General features: G+C 52.6%; 1 protein-coding gene and 1 non-coding gene across 3 annotated transcripts in view; one reads left to right on the top strand and one right to left on the bottom strand.

The window, feature by feature from the left end:
- SLC24A3 (solute carrier family 24 member 3) overlaps positions 1–16996 on the top strand; it is a 429317-nt gene extending 412321 nt beyond the window's left edge. For both annotated transcript variants that reach the window (XM_072943709.1, XM_072943710.1), the window contains 2 exons: positions 13359–13424; positions 15222–16996. In XM_072943709.1, the coding sequence (XP_072799810.1) occupies positions 13359–13424; positions 15222–15371 (216 nt within the window). In that variant the 3' untranslated portion in view covers positions 15372–16996. The remainder of the gene's footprint in view (positions 1–13358; positions 13425–15221) is intronic.
- TRNAE-CUC (transfer RNA glutamic acid (anticodon CUC)) lies at positions 12864–12935 on the bottom strand. The gene has a single exon. It is a non-coding gene; the product is annotated as a tRNA-Glu (tRNA).
- Positions 16997–17266: the final 270 nt, after the last annotated feature.

Genomic DNA, 17266 nt, shown 5'->3' with positions numbered 1-17266 from the left:
GGATGTCTCTCCGTGTGACTTTGTGGCTGCCGTGAGACGCTGCAGCTTTAGGGGAGGAGATAAACATCACAGGTGGTCTGAGCCACAGACACCAGTTGTTACCGTGTCTGCGTATTTTGCTCTTTCTTGGTTAGTTGACATGGCTGAGGTTGTGCCATACAGTTTTGCACATGGCTGTGTAAAACGCCACTCATTACACACATCAAACACATATTCCTTGTTAGAAACATCATCTTTAAAGGCAGCCTCAAATCCTCGTTATGCCGAAGTTCACAATCACACAGCTGCTGTTGGACATGGATGCTGCCATGAGATTTTCCCTCTTATAAGTAATGATGCCACAGGCATCTGAGTACATCAATCTTACAGAGTTTAAGGATCTACAGAAATTGAGCGTAACACTGTATTTATATCTGAGGCTGTTTCTTTTGATCATTTCCCAGAGTTGGAATTGTAGAGAATGTGAACATTTTGGAGCACTTCATGTGTGCCTGGTTATTTTTTGAAGTGACAATATTCCTTCTAGTCTAATTTGTCCTAATCTCATTCCTGAGGCTCAGGGGCAGCTTCATGGCACCCGCCTACGCTTTTCCTTTTTTAACACAGGCTTCGCCCTTGCGTTGTGCCCACGAGAACTGCGGTGAGGGTGAGCATCCTCAGAGCACACAGGACCCGCTCCAAGCAAAAGCCCTGTAGCCGGCACAGCCTGACTTCCCCAGCGCAGCCCGCTGGGGACCCTCAGTCGTACTTGGTCAGCAAAAAAGATGAAAAGAAACCACGCTCTAAATAACCTGGAAAACCAGTCCATGAATAATAGCTTTTTACCACCTAGACTTTCTCCAGGGAGGGGTGGACAGGCAGGAGCAGGGACCGCCAATCCTTTCCAATGTCCCTAAGATCCGTTATTATGTTTGTTTTTTCTTTACTGGGATGCTAGTCCTGGAAGGTGAAATCAAAAGCATTCAAAAAAACAAAATGCAGAACTCATCCTGGGAGTAAACCAGTTCCTCTTACCAGCTTTGAAATCTTCCTGATTGAACACGAGCTCCCCACCCTACTAGGCACGTTGTCTGTCGTGTGTAAGCCCCCAGGGGTCAGCCGTCCTCCTCTCCTGACCTTCTCCCAGTGCTCTTCAGGGAACAGAAAATTAGACATAATTCCTATGGTGGTAACACCCACAGCCATGAAAACATATCCTTTTCAGACTCCAAACTCTCGTGACCGGGTGATAGCATGAACACAGAACTCCAGGCCCTGTTAGACGCTTGGCCCAGATTCATGTTTTCCATCTGTAGATGAGGTAACTGGGCTGCTCTGGTCGTTCTGCTGGACTCGTGCAAGGAGCACATCTAATGCTGCGTTAAGGCTCGGCTTTACTTCTGAAGCAGAGGGGGAAATTCAGGAGAAGCAGCAGGCCAGCCGCTTCTGATTTGTGAGCAGCCATGGCGCACAGGAAGGTGCTCTAGGGGAAAATGTTTGGTTGGAAAGGACAGAGAAAGATATGTCATGTTGCGTTTTCATCCAAATGCTGCTGTTTCTGTAAGCAGTGCCAGAGAGAGCTTCCTCTGATTCCAAGAATACCAACATCTTTGAAAGCATAAATTCAGTAACATAACCTACAAACAGTTCGTGAGCCCCGGGGAAACCAAGAGTTCTTTTTGCATATGGTGTGAGGTAGGGATCCATCCTCATTCTTTGGCATGTGGATACATAGTTGTTTCAGCTCCCTTGGTTGAAAAGATTACATTTTGAACTTCAAAATTTGAAAGGAAAAAAATTCTAGTTAACTTATTTTTCAGTCATTTTCATAACTCAGTAACTCTTAGGAAGCCCATGACTGTATTTCGGCTAAAGCAGTGTATTCTAGAACCCCGTGGTTTGTCAACAGGGATCATCAGTGAAAACTATCAGGGAGAGTTTTCATCCTGAGTCAGGACTGAAATGTAAATGGTCAGGAAGCAGGGAGAGGCAGCCAGGGGAGCTGAATCCGGGGAGGGACAGAGTGACCAAACCCTCCCCAGATCCCAGTGGCATTCTTCACAAAGCTACTCTTTTACTTACTTCACTCAGATAGTTTTATCTCTTAGATTGAGAGGGCATTCAAGGAGGGAGGAAATCTCCACACGCAGAGTCCTGTCCACGTGCTGCCCCCAAATACAGCCCACGCAGCACATCACAGACTCTCCTCCCCGCGTCCTGTTGGCCCACTCTCTTTCCTGCTCTGTTTGACAGTCCTTTACCCACATCATCTCTCCACTGCTAGGGCCTGAATGTAAGACCTTGTCCATGTCACATCACGTTGGCCATCTTTCACATGGCAGGACATTTCACTTGTTTAAACAGAGAATAAATGTTATTTCCTCAGTTGTGGGTGGGGGTGAGCAGTCCTTGTACATCGGTAGGTCCTGAGAGCGGTGCCGTGTTTCGCCCCAGTTAAGTACTGTATATCCATGGTGGTGATTCCGAGTCATCAAGAAAAAGTTAAGAATGAGATATTTTCATTGGAAACAGTGAATGAAGGTGGTGACTTGTAGAGGGTGGACTTTGATTTTCTGGGACACTTCATCTGTCCGAGGCTACCTCTTTGTCCAGCAAAGGTAGACCAAAATAGTGGCCCAATCTGGCCCAACCAAGCTGTGTCTCTTGGTTTTCCTGCAAGCCAGGGGTTGAAGAAAGTGGCCCTCTGGAACCAGACCACCTCCCAGAAGGGGTCCTGGAGCCCCCAGCAGGGGCTCCTGTTGTCTCTTTCTCCAGCTCATCCTTCAGGTATAAGCTCGAATGTCAACTGTAATCTCTCAGACCTGGGTCAGTTTTCAGTCCTGTGTTTTTCGTCAGCAGCTTACCTTGCCCCTTTGTCTGAGTCTCCTCCAGAGAAGTGATCTCCCTGAAGGCAGAAACTGTGCCCATCTTATGCATTTATTTCTTCCTCTGCCTAACACAGTTCCTGGTCCTTAGAATGTGCTCAGGAAATATTTGTTGCATGGATGGATGAATAATTAGGTGGATGGATGGATGGATGGATGGTTACATAGGTGGATGGATGGATGGATGGATGGACCCTAACTTTCCCATCAGCACCACCTCACCTGGGGAGGAAGACACGTGCGGAGCGGAGTGGAGGAATAGGCTGACCTGAGAGAAGGGCGGGGGACAAACAGACCAGCACTAACAACAGCTTAACCCTCATGGAGTCCCTCCCACAGGCCAGCACTCCAGGGACGCCATGCACACATGGGCTCGTCTAACTGTGACAACAGCTAAATGAAACAAGGATCATTTCTGCAACTGATGCTTATTATGCACCTACTGTGTGTGGGAACTTGGCCAGGTGCTGTGAATACAGAATGACCCAGGCAGGCCAGACCCTCCCTCGGGTTGAGGGAGGCAGACGAGCCCTGAGTGGCAAGCACCCTGGCACACTGACTTCAGAGAGGGGGAGCCCATGAAGATGGGCATGTGACAGCGAGCGGGGCCGGTCCCTCCGGGTCCACTGGACAGGGAGGTAGGTTCTGTGCTTTTGCTGAGAATCATTCTGATGACTGGCAGAAAGGAGCTGGGGGGTGAGGGGCAGGGGACGCGTTGTAGAGAGAGGATGGCAGGTGCAGAGACCTGAGTGGCTGCATCTGAGAACAGAAGGAAGGCGAGGGTGTTGGGGGCCAGATGGGCTGGGGTCACACACTCGCCCTAAGTGCGGGGCTGTTCCAAGCCCCCTCCTGCAGATCGGGAAGCCAGGGCCTCGGGAGATTAAATTGCACAGCCAGAAAGAGGCAGAGAGGACAGTGAGATTTTTTTCTCTCCCCACCAGGAGAGGGGTACTATTGTCAAAGCAAACAGTCACATGGCCGAGGTCCGGGAGTGAGAGGGTCCCCACTGGGGCGGAATGTTAGATGGACCCGCCCCTGCGTTTGACTCTGCTGGAAGAGAGGACAGGGCCTGTTCATTAAGGCTCCAGGGAGCGCTTCAACTATATGTAAAGAGAGAAGGGACTGAAGCGGGGAGAACTCCTGACGCTCAGATTCTGGCTCTAAAAATCCCACCGACGCTGGTGCAGCTCACGTCGCCACTGCCCAAGGCCAGAGTTGTGGTGACTCGATGGTTTCCCTCTGACAGTTGGAAGAATCACTCTGGATCCTTCCATGGAGATGACCCGTTTGTCCAGGTCCTGGGTAGCCCTCGACCCCCGGCCTTCATCAGGCGTCCGGCCGCCAGCCCCCCGCGCCCAGCCACGCTGTAGGGGCGTCAGTGTGGACCTTTATGCCGAGACGCAGAAGTTGCTTGGAAAGACAGTTCCAGGTTCATGGAAAAGCGAATTCAGGGGCTTAGGAGTCTCAAGCATTCTGGTCCTCCCCCATCTCCGCCTCCAGTGTTTCCCGGGAGAAGGTGTTATTTCCAAAGGGACACTCAGGGCCTCCATCTGCGAGCGCTTCAGTAACCCCACGACATCTTCCTGTGTCTCTGACATCAGATGCCAGCAGCCTGTGTGGGTTTAATGGCCTCCCCGCCCTCGCCAAGCGACCTGCTGACAGTTCTGAAGTCATTTTTCCATCTCGCCTAGATGCATTTCCAGGTCATAATTACTGGGTAATTACCACCGAGACAGCTGTTGTGAGCATGGTGTTAGTTCAGGCAGCTGACAGCGGGGAGGGAAGGCAGTTTCACAGATTCTGACATTTCTCTGTGCTGGTGGCTTGTGCAGAAGCCAGCTAGCTACCTAAGTGCCCCAAATAAGAAATATTTCTAAAAGTCAGTTTGGAAAATGAGCACTTCTTGTCCCATTTTGGTGATAAATGTCTGTTCCATATGCTCCAGCTGAACTAAAGCAGCCACCAGGCAGGCTCCAGGCAGCCAGGGCAAAACTCAGATTTCTGAGCTGAGGCTAAAAAGTGCAAAATAAATCTAAGATGCCATGAACAGAGGTGGCAAGGGAGTCTGTCTTCTTCTCTGTCCAAGCAAGGGCCCACCTGATTCCAGAATCCAGAGAGGTGAAAAGTGGTCCCCAAGGTCCTCCCCACCCCTTCTGTCTGGTTTGTTCTTTCTCCGATGAATGCTTTCTGCATGCTAAGCAGCCTGGCATCGTTGGGGACAGCTCAGTGATCATTTCCAGGCAGACCCCGTCCTGTGCTCCCGGAACCCCCGCCTCTGGAAGGAGATGATGACCCCAGCAATTCCAGAACCACATGTGCTCTCCCGAGAGCTGGTTGTGGCGGGGCTTGTGGCAGCACGTGGCCGTGTGTGGCAGGGGTCGGGGGGTCTGGCACTCTTGCTCTGAGTAGCAGAGATGATCAGGAGCCAGGTAAAGAAGTGAGAGGCTATTTCTGAGCAGAAGGAGCAGATTGTAGACCAAGATAGGAGAAAGCTTCCTGAACTCGAGGACCCGAGGGCAGCCCCTGTGCCCGGAGGTAGGGGTCGTGATGGGAAGTAGGGCACAGGGTAGAGGGATGGTGGCAGGACCAGGAGAGGCCACGTGGTGAAGGATGCTGTGAGTGATGGTCACAGAGAGAATGAAGGGGTGATGTGATTGTGCCTTTTAGAAAGAAGATTCTCACTATTACATAAAGAAAGGGTTGGAACCAGGTAAGACTGAGGGCCGCAAGGGCAGTTATGAGGCATTTGTAGGAAAGAGAAAACCTGCTGGCCTGGGGCAGACAGCTGCTGGAGTGGAGGGGGTGCTGGGAGGGGAGCATACCTAAGAGGGAATGCCGAGGGTCCCACTCAGGACAGATCAGGTTTGATGTGTCCGAGGGTCGTCCCGATGGAGGGGCCAGGTAGGCAGTGGGGCAACTGTGCCTGAAGTCCCGCGGCAAGGTCTCCGTACGGCAGTCAGGGCAGGAGCGTGGGTTTTCAAGTATCAGGCTCTCACAGGACATAAATGCAAATAAACAAGAGAGCTCAGGACCACATCCTGATGTCAGGGAGGAAAAGAAACCCTGTGAAGGAGACTGAGGAGGGGTCAGCCAGGAAGGGGGAGGATTGGGAGAAAGTGGGGACAGGAGGATGTTTCCAGAAAGAGGGAGTGGACGCACAGAGCAGGACTTCTCCCAGGGTCCTTCTTCTAAAGCCAGCTGTCAGCCAGCCTCCAATCCCCTCCTCCAAGAAGCCCGCCCCAGCCCACCCACCCCCTGCCTCTGCAGACTGCAGACTGCCGGTGTGTCCCCTCCCCTGGCTCTCTGGGAGCAGAACCCTGTGTGACTCAGCCAGCGCGCCCAGATCCCACCTGTCAGTTCTCGACGCCCTCCGCGTCTCCCTTCTCCTCTCCTGAGCGAGCATCCCCAAATCCGGTTCCCAGGACCCGGACGCTGCTCCAGTTGCCAGTTCCTTTTAATGAAAACCCTGCCGCAGCCTCAAGCGGACCGCGGGACTCTGGAGCCAGCTGGTACAGGCAGAGAGGGTGCAGCTCCTCCCCACCTCACCCCACCCGCAGCGGGGCCACGTGGGCAGCTTGCCCTTGACCGTGCGGGAGCAGCAACACGGTGGGAACCAGCAGATGCAGAATCCGCTGCGGGCCCGTCTCCAGGCCAGGCTGTCCCCACAAGACCCGGGTCAGGGGGAACCTGGGGATCGTTTGGCGCCATCACAATGAATGATTCTAACAAGCCCCTGGGAGCTAAGTGACACCATCCGGCCCCTTTAAGGTGCATCTTGACCTTTAGATTTCAGGCGCTGTTTCAGGAAAATGAAGTGATATTTGGGGGAAGGCAGGGTCCTTTTGGGTCCCCCGTGGAAGGGCTGACCTGGGTCACTAGCGTTTCAAGCAGATTCAATCTCACTGTCTATCAACATTTAAATCCTCCAGAAGCCAGTCTGTCCTGAGACAAGGATGGGGTGAGGAGTTTATCTGGGAGAGGCGGGGAAGTCTGGTAGGAGACAGCGGAAGGTTGGGGGGGGAGTCATCCAGTAGTGGCTGGAGAGTCACTGGGGGGGTAGGTGGCACCTCCGTGGTTCAGGGAAGAGCCTTCAGGCACAGATGCCAGGACTGGCCCCTGGGAGTCAGCGGCCCCCATCAAAATGGTAAGAGGGTGGGGGCAGCATGGGACCTGGGTGGGGCCCCTGGCGTCTGAGGCACTGGCCTCAGTTCATTCAGGACCCTTTCAGAATGATGAGGCGGGAAGGGCCCAGACGGCACTCCCGAGAGCCCTGAGCAGCTGAAGAGAACCCTGGCTATTCCCTGTGCCCTGCAGGGTGCCAGGAAGAGCCTGCAGAATTCACAGTCCGAAGCGCAATTCTGAGTGCAGACTTGGCCCCTTACCAGCTTCGTGGCCGTGTGTAACCTTGTGATTTATAGTAAGAAACCTGTATTTGGTCTTTGTTCATAGCACAGAGCTCCTAAAACCCTCGGAATTTCCTAAGTGCTGAGAGCGACAAAGGTGACTCTTTTATGTTAATGAGGCGACTTTAGGATCCCACCTAAGGAGGGGGGTGGTTGCCAGGGGAACCAACCCTGCCTGTGGTTTGAGGGTTAGAACTCTTAGTCCCGCCCCCTGAACTCTGGGGCAAAGAGAGTGGCCAGAGGTTTAATCAGTCACCACTGGTCGTCATCAGTGTAACTGATTGTGCCTATGTAATGAAGCCTCTGTAAAAATCCAAAAAGGACAGGGTTCAGAGAGATTCTGGGTTGGTGAACACGGGGAGACGCAGGGAGAGTGGGTCCCCGAGAGGGCCTGGGAGCCCCGGGCACCTTCCCCACACCCGCCCTAAGAATCTCTTCCACCTGGCTCTCCCTGAGTTACATCCTTCTATAATAAGCCAGTGATCTAGTAAGGAAAGTGTTTCTCTGAGTCCTGTGAGCCACTCTAGCAAATTGATAGCCCCCAAGGAGGAGGGGTCCTTCTTGGAACCCACGTGGGGACCTCTGATCTCTAGCCTGTTTGTCAGAAGCACAGGTGAAAACCTGGACTTGCAGCTGGTGTTAAAGTTGGGGGAGGATAAGCCGGTGTGATCGATGCTGTCTCCGGGTGGACAGTGACAGGTTACATTGTAGGTCACTCAGCTGGACGTGTGGAGAAACACACACACACACACACACGAATTGGTCACCAGAATCTTCCCTTGGCCAAGTGCTAACTTCCCTGAGCCTCAGTTGTCCCATCTTTACACAGTAAACAGCCCACCTCGCAGAGTCGCCGCCAGGATTCAGCATGACCCTGTGTCTGTGCAAGCGAGCGCTCTGGGGAGGACTTGGGCACCAGCTGCCGTTAAATCGCCTCTCTTCCATCTGCACGTTCGCTTTCTTACCTCATTGAATTGTTCAAGGAGCGAGATTCCTACCCAGTGATGTTTTACGACGTGAAGTCAAGCCTGGACCCAGCCATTTGGAACCTAAGCCCAAACAAGCATTCAAACCACCCAAGGAAGAAAATGCAAAGCGACACACAACATGTGTTCCAAGTTACAGATCGATTAGCAAAAATCCAGGGCTTCTTGTCTTTCCTAAAAGAATTTGCTGGTTGGGTGGAGCTGACCTCAAATCATAGATTTTAAACGGTAATGTGGGAGAAGTCGGAATCTTTGTGGCTGGGGGTTTTAGATCCTCAAACAGGGCAGGATTCAGGGAGCTGTTTTCTGAGCCACGTGCACGCAGGAAACTAGGTGTGACGTGGTCTCTGTGTGCACCGTACTGAACACCGCCCATCCACGGAGCCTAAAGTCCAGTCGACTTGACCACCAGCCAGCCCTCCTGTTTCCTCTCCGACAACTGCCAAGGGGGAACTGGAGAGTGAAAATGCCTAGTTCTGAAGGCAAGAAATAAAAGCAACACTAAACGTCAGGGCTGAACAACCCGAGCGAGTTGCTTGCTCTCGGGAGGACAGTGCCGTGGAGACTTCGTGATTTGCACTTAATGGTCCTTCTCCTGTGAGGTCAAGGGCAGGGAAACACAGGTTTAGGCCTGCACCGCACAGCAGGAGCTCAAAGCCTTTCCCGGAGGGAGTCCGGAGGGGACAAGGGCTGGTGCTATTGTCCGGCTTAGCTTGTCCCCAAGAAACTAGTTTGGGAGAAGGTTGAGTAAGATGTGCTGCCCAGAAGGAAACTTCCTGGGGTGATGGAAATGTTTTCTGTTCTCCGTGGGATGTGGGTTACGTCGGTACATGCATTTGTCAAAACTTACCCAGTAGTACACTTGAGATCTGTGCGTTTTACCATATGCAGATTTGCCTCCAAAGGAAAAACCAATTTGGGTGCCTTCTGAATTCATTACTTAAAAAAATCAGCTTCAAACCAGCCTTCACCATGGTCAGTCTCCCCCTCCTGTTCTCCAGGCTTGCCCTGTGCCATCCAGCCTCGCTGCCAACACACATACACACACACACAGCACCAGCAGCAAGTGCTCACTTAAACATATAGTGTGCAGAGCCCGGAGGGAGTTAGGTGCTGCATGGGATGAGGGAAAACTCAAGGCCCGGGCGTCTGCCCTCGGAGCACTGGGACTAGCTGGGGAAATGCCGTGTCCAGCCACCAGGGCACAGTTAGAATGAGCTCAGGTTCAGATGGGGGACAGAGCCAGCAAGGGCCCAGTGAACTTGGAAGAGGCAGATTTAGGGAGGATGGGCAGAGCAGAGGTGGGAAGGAGGTGAGCTCCATCTGACTCAACGGACTGTTCCCAAAGAGGGTGGGCGTGCGCCCAGGCAGGGGCGGGGCATCGCTCCATTCGGGTGAGGGCTCCCAGTGCCCAATGGGACAGCGGGGCTGCTGGGATGTGAGTGAGTCACTCGAGGTCCTGGAGGAGCCCCGGGCTGTCTTCACTCTCCCTTTGGTGAGGAGGAACCATGGTAGGTCTCTTTCCATTTTGTTTGTGAGTTAAAAAAATCAATACGCACTCACAGCCCCAAAATAGAAGCAGCCTGTCAACAGGAGAACAGTTAAACAAACCATGGTATGTGTTCGCTGTTTGTTATAAAAAGAACTGAGCATGTTTGAAAGTTGCTAAGAGAGTAGGTCTTCAAAGTCCTCACCAGAAAGAAAATGTTTGTAATTATGCAGGGGGACTTATGGTGGTGATCACTTCCCAGTATATACAAATAGCAAATTGTTATATTGTACACCTGAAACTAACATAATGTTCTGTGTCAGTTACGCCTCAGTAAAAAAAAGAAATGCATTGATGCAATGAAAAACACAAAAGAATCTTTAAAAATTATGCTTAGTAAAAAGAATCCTGGCATAAAAGCGTGCACACTGTAAGATTCCATTTATATGACAGGCTAAACCAACCTAGGATGGAGAAGCTTAGAGCACTGAGTGCCCCTGGGTGAGGCACAAGAGAACTTTCTGGGGTGATGGAGGTGCTCTCTGTCATGGCGGGAGTTTGGGTTACACCAGTGCACGCATTTCTCAAAACACACTGAATGGTGCAGTGATGATTTGTGAATTTCACTCTGTGGAAATTGCATCTAAGAATACAAGAGCTGTGAACTACAGTTGAACCCTATTTAGTGAGATGCAAGCTGAAGTGACTGGGGTGCAATGTATTAGTATCTGCCAGCTTACATTGAAGTTCATTAAAAAATTATTCCTTCAGCGTTTCTGAATGCTTAAAAATGTTCATAATAAAATGTGAGTGGAAAAAAAAAGGCTAGACATAAAAAAATGGGGAAGGGAGGCAAGGATCGCATTTCTTCTGCAACATCGTCCAGGAGCGGTGTCCAGGGTCTTTCTGGCCAGTCCACCCTGCCCCACAGAAACACTGGCCTTTTTGTAAACCACACTCAAAATGCCCCCCGCAAGGGCAATAGTTATCCGTTCACCTGTTGTGTGTCAAGCCTGTGGTCCGTGCCCCGCCCCGAGCCAGGCGGAGGATGAAGTCAGACGTGGTCCCTGCCCTCTTGGTGTTTGTCACCTACTGAGCCATTGCTCAGGGGGCTGCCAGGTGGTGAGCTTATCAAAGAAGCAGCCGGGGTGCCGGGAAGTGGGCTCAGGCAGATCACGAGTGGGTGGAGAACACCGGCCCAGACTTACTGAGAACTTACTGTACACGGGCTCCTATCCAGGCTTAGCGTGGATTCCCTCAGTTAATATGCACAGCCACCTCCTCAGGTGGGAACCCTTATCACCCCCATTTAATATATCAGAAAACCGAGGCCCGGGAAAGTTAAGTCACTTGTTCATGATTACATAGCCAGCGGGTGACCTGGCAGAGATTCAGAACGTCTGGATCGCATGCTCTAAACCAGGGGTTGGCATGCTTTTTCCAGAAAGGGGCTAGAGAAGAACAATATTAACCACTAGGGCCATACCGTCTCTGTCAAAACTGTGCCGCTCTGCCACTGAGTGTGAAAGCAGTCAGGGAGTGAGCTGAATTACAATGAAGTTTCATTTATAAATGCAGGCGATGGGCCATAGTTTGCTGACCCCCAAACCACCTATCATCTCCAGTGGCTGGGAGGTATTCAAGTTGGCCCAGAAGCAACTGAAGGAACCCTAATTCCTGACTGTCCTGTCCATGGGGAAGTAGGGGTTCAGGTAATAACCAATCCAGAGTTCAACAGCCCAGGTCTCCAGTGGAAAAACAAAACACACCCGAGTGCAGGTGGCGGTCCACTACCAAAGGAAGCTGCAGAGGAAAAGATGGAGAAGGGAAAAGTACTCTGAAACCCCACAAAACGTGGTTGTCTTTAATCTCCGAGGCAGGCTTACAATTTCAGCAGCACTGTTCCCTGAGACCGTATGTGAGTGTAGAGAGAGTAAGTAAAGTTCCAGAGCTTTGGTTGAATGCGATTCATTTTGAAAAGGCTTGGCCGAAGAGCACTTTCTGCCTCACCGGCTCCTGGTTTCTTAAGGGCAGGAAATTTACGCACTTCTTGTTACTGACAAGAATTCAACCCTGGAGCTCACAGGGCGAGCTGGGCTGGGAATGCATTGACCTCATTCTTAGAAGAATCCTTGCAATGTTGACCATCAAGAGGTCAGAAGAGAATCTCTTTCAGTGCAAGGCATCTGTGATGGACCCCTGAGTGTTGGCCTCTTTATACGAACGCAGCTGATGACGGGGGCAGCACCACCCACAGCCTGGCTGAGGGTCTACAGGAAGTTAAGCTACCAGCTGGACTGGGATGGCCCCCCCATTTTTCTGCACTGAATTAAGCGGGGTCAGCCCGTTGCTTTGGTGTCACAGAGCTGTGACTTGTGTCCTTTATTCTTTGGGAAGCATATGATGTGGGAGCAATTTCCCAGCTGGGGTTCAGCAGATGGCTGGCTTCAGGGGCGAAGCAGGCCGAGGAGAGTTCTGCTGTTCCCTGCCGACAAAGCGTTGCTTAGTGAGACGTGCAAGCTCCGATGTCCCCACGCGAAGGGTTGGCTGTTTGGGGCACGCATTGTCCTGCCACCAAAAGATGAACCAAGCACACGTACCTAGAGAGACACCACGTTACCACACCTGGGGGTGGGCTGGGCAAGGGCAGGCTCAGGAGCCCCGTGTCCCTAATGGCCACCATCCTGGACAACAGAGATGTGTTGTCAGACATTCCTGTCATTGCAGAAAGCTGTGCTGGACAGCAGTGTGTTCTAAGAATTCCAAAAATGTTTTGTTTTCTTTTCTCTTCAGAGTTTGGCTGTTAACCCCACTGTATTGCTGTGAAAAACAAAAGTTTTTTATTGAATATCAGAAACAGATATTAACTCTTTCTTCTTCTCTGTTTGGTCAAGACAGCAACCCTCATCCACCACTTCCCATCAAGTTCAGGTGAAGGTCACAGACATTTGAGTGCAAAAGAGATAAAAAGAGCAACATCCTCATGGTGCTGGAAATGCTCTGCATCTTGATTTGTATCAGTGCCAATACCCTGGCTGTGACGTTGCGCTATATAGGTTTTTTGATGGGGGGGGTGATTAGGTTTATTTATTTATTTATCTGTTTGTTTGTTTATTGTTAATGGAGGTGCTGGGGATTGAACCCAGGACCTCATGCCTGAGAGGCACACACTCTACCACTGAGCTATACCCACTAAAAGAGATAAAAAGCTTAGTAATATTTTTAAAAATATTGCTCCCATGACCCATGTGAAATTTACCCTAAAAGTTGTGTGTCAAGAAAGTCATGTCCCCAGGGAAGCGTGGTCGGCAGCAAGAATCAGGCTACACAGGATGGAGAATTTAAGCAGCCATGGGGCAGTGTGTGGGCATCGTGGGCATCGCTGCTGGAGGGGAGGGCGGGGCCCGGCTGGGAGTGGACCAGACAAGGGTGAAGTCCGGGTGCTCTAGGAAAGTGCACGTCGCTCATTCGAGGGCCGGCTTGGCTGCCAAGATGCCTTTTGTTCTCCATCCCGGGGGTGGGGGGGGGGGACGACTTGGCATTCAGTGCTGCTCACTGCCCCGCTCTCAGCAGATGCCTTGCAGGAAGCCTGACTCCGTGTCATCCTTTCTTACAGATTCGGCTGAACAGCAGGGGGCTGATCTACTCCGTGGGCTTGCTCCTGGCCTCTGTCTTTGTCACGGTGGGTCTGCAGCTCTCTCCTCTCTCGAGTTCCCATGCCCCCCCCACCCCCTTGGGCTCTTTGGCTACAGAGTCGGTTTGGGCACCAGATGGGCTTGGCCTCCTGGTGGGCAGGGGACAGTCAGCCTGCAGATGCCCCATCTCGTGGCTGTTTCTTCCAGATGTGGATCCTGGCAACCCACGAGAAGCCTTCTCCCTTTCTGAAAGGAGCCGGCCTCCTCTCAGAAGCATGGCTCGTCTCTTGTTAAACACAAACTTTTATCAAAGGCAAAAGGGAGCTCACACTTTTTCTGCAAGATTAGCCCCAGAAGGTTATATTCCAGACTATTCCAGGTTACTAAATATCTCCATAAATCCCTGGATTTGACCAATGCTCAAAGACGCAGAACCAGCTTTATTGGCAGTGTACTTTCATGCCACTGTCCTGTCTTGGCTGCGACATCCATTTGTATAATTGAACATCTCAACTCAGTTGACACCTTTGGTGGGAACAAGTTCACAGCGACACTTGGACTGACCCACTTGAGGTGTCTGCTAATACACACAGATGTTACTGAATTTTCACAATAAGAGATGCAGTGTTTTTCATGAGTTTTTCAAGGAACCATTCATTGAATGACACCTGGCAGGTGAACATACATTTGCTAGAGAATGAGAATTCAGAAGGGCAGGAGAGGCAATTGACAGCATCAGGAAGTGAGTCAAATGTCAAGGTTTTACCAAAGCAAATACTTCACACACAAGTGAAAATCCATGTAATTCATTCTTTTATCGGTCAGGATGTTCTTCAAGTTGATATGACTTAGAGTTATGCATGTAACGGCCACACACTGTGCGGAATGCTTTGCATACATGTCCCCATTTGGGGCTCACCACACCCCCGTGAGGGAGTCACTGATAGCACCCACTATACAGGTGAACGGCCGAGGCGCCTGACATCAGAGCGCGCGCTCTTGGGCGCAGCGCTTCTCCTTAGGCTTCGCTACCGTTGCACAGTCTGTGGGATGGCGCTGACCGCTACACGGGCTGTCGAAATGGGGCTGTTGGGGCGCTGAAAAGGAGTAGCTTTGGGGAGGCAGCGCAAGTTCAAACATTGTCATTTTGCAATGCCCATCTGACATCCACGGAAGAGGTCAAAGCTGCTGTTGGAAAGATGAGTCCAGGAGGAATGTCCAGGCTGGGGACGCCAGAAGTTAGCTGGGGTTTAGAGCCGTGTAGTTGGATGAGATCCCCAAGGGCGCGAGTGTAGCTAGAAAAGACCAGAGGCCCAAGACGTGCGTCTCGGCGCTCTTGACAGTGAGACGTCAGGACGACGGGGCAGGGGTCAGAGCAGCAAAAGAAACAGAAGGAGCAGTCGGAGAGGTAGGGAAACCAAGGGTGCGGCCTCGAGAGCCCGGTGCAGGAGCAGCTTGAGGGTGCAGGGCACGTCCAGGATGTGGACGGACTGGGCTGGCTCGGAGCCGGCGCCCCGCCCACCTGCCCGCCCGGCGCGGACCCGCCCCGCCCACCTGCCCATCCCGCGCTGACCCCGCCTCACCCATGGGCCCGCCCCGCGCTGAACCACCCTACTGTCCTGCCCGCCCCGCGCTGACCCGCCCAGCCCACGGGTCCCGCCTCGTCCACCTGCCCACCCCGCGCTGATCCCGCCTCACCTACGGGCCCGCCCCGCGCTGACCCCGCCCCGCCCACCTGTCCGCCCCGCGCTGACCCCGCCCCGCCCACGGAGCCGCCCCGCGCTGACCCCGCCTCATCCCACCGGCCCGCCTCGAGCCTTCTGACCCCACTCTGTGCCTTGCAGGTGTTTGGCGTTCACCTGAACAAGTGGCAGCTGGACAAGAAGCTCGGGTGCGGGTGCCTTTTCCTGTACGGCGTGTTCCTGTGCTTCTCCATCATGACCGAGTTTAACGTGTTCACCTTCGTGAACCTGCCCATGTGCGGGGACCACTGACCGCGGCCGCCGCCCAGCTCGGCTCCTCCTTTCTGTGCAATACGAGGCCGGCGCCCGAGTCGCGGCCCCGCCCGGCGTCGTCTCCCGCGCGGTCCACGGCCTCCGCTCCTGCCCGGCGGCTCGGCCTCCCCGCCGCCCCCAGCCCCGGCTCCCCGCCCCGCCCCCGGCTCCCTGCCCCCGCCATGTGAAGACCCGACATCCGCGTGAATTTTCCAGCTCCACTTTTAAACAGTGACTGAGGTTCTAGAAAAACTGGCTGCAAACTGGCCCAAGCCAGGCAGAACTTAGTTCATCCCTCCTCCTTTTTTAAGTTATTGGATGGAAGACAAGCCTAATTTATGACCCGAGACTGGGGAAGGAAGAGAGGGGAGAGGGTACATCGATGACTTGGGATTTCCTGACTCTGAGGGGCTGATTCCTAGGTTACTGGGTCTAGGGGGGTCGTTTGGCTTTGGGGGCTCCCCGTTTTCTTCCTTTTATTCCAGAGGTTGAGAGCTTCTCTTGCATCTCCTTTCACTGGGCTCTGGACCCTGCACCAGCCACAGATGTGTCTGCTGCGTCCACTGGGGTAGAATCCCAGGCGCATGGGAGCGTGTATGGATGTAGCTGACCAGAGGAGCAGCTGGGAACAAACGCACCACAGGTCACACCCGGGGGCCTCCCCCGAGTCCTGCAGGCATTTCCTGGGGCACAGGGCTTTCGAGGAAGAAGACAGCTTCCCACCTGTCCGTTTTGACCATCACTTCCTCCCCAGGTTCTTTCTAGTCTCTCAAGCAATAGTTCTAGCCTGCCGGAGGCCCTTGTCCAGGGGCCCTGGTTCAACTATCCATCTGTGAGTCCCTGAGATGTGCTCTCTTTGCTTGGTGTTTGGGGTGACAGGGAGTGACCTGGAGGCCACCACTGCTTTACATGCAGGAGGTACAGACACTGGTTTCTTGGGACGTGGAGTAAAGCGCGCTTTGCACAGATGTCGCCACTCGGTACTGAGTACACTGGACCCCAACCGCTGGCTCTTGGGCCAGCGTCCTTCCTCACGGGACGCCACCGCCAAGCTGCCCCAGCTCCATCCCTCCCCTCCTGGAGGGATGGCACGGGAAGGAGAAAACAGAACTGACACCTTCAGAACCGCAGAATGTGTTCAGTGCAGACTCGCTCAAGGGTGTAAGTTATTATGAACGTTGTTGCCAATCACTGCTCAACAGCCCTGCTAGGTTTTGTCTGATGCTGAATTATTATGCAGACTAATTCCACCGAGTTGAGACCTACCCATGCTTGTTACACTTGTATTTATTGAAACTGTGGATTCTTGCCCGAGCCACCCCTTGTATTTACTTTACGCACTGATCACTTATTTGTTCGGTATGGTTTTCCCCCTCCCTGTACACATTCTGGTATGAATTGTAAAAATAACCTGCTACACGTTGGTTGAAGGGTCCTGCCAATGGTGCACACGGAGGCCGGCGTGAGCCGTTGGGCACCTGTCAGATGGAGCAGCGGGAGAGGGAATCACCAGTTTGGGCTCTCAGAGCTAAGACACACTTATAGATTCTGTTACACATTTTGCACTGGTTTCTGGCGATTGTTTTCTTGGACAGATAGTGTAAAATAAACTTCTCTGTTCTGTAGCCTTTCTCGAGCAGGGCTCTTTGCTTTCTCCCCCCGAGTGTTGCCTGTTTCCGAGTGAGGCGTATGCGTGCAAGGTAACAAGATGGCAGTCACCACATGTTTACTGCTTCGGGGCCGACTCACCTGGAAAGCCGGTCAGTGTCTGGCAGATTGCAGGTGTGTGGTGGCAGTCATGGGTCCCCTGTAAATCTTGAACTCAGGGCTGGTTGTCCTGTGGAATACAGGAGGCATTTTATTGGTTCTTTCTTTCATCTGGATGTGAGAGGAAG

Source organism: Vicugna pacos, chromosome 19 (genome assembly GCF_048564905.1).
Source record: "Vicugna pacos chromosome 19, VicPac4, whole genome shotgun sequence".
Lineage (NCBI taxonomy): Eukaryota > Metazoa > Chordata > Mammalia > Artiodactyla > Camelidae > Vicugna > Vicugna pacos.
This window is presented reverse-complemented; position numbering and strand designations above follow the sequence as displayed.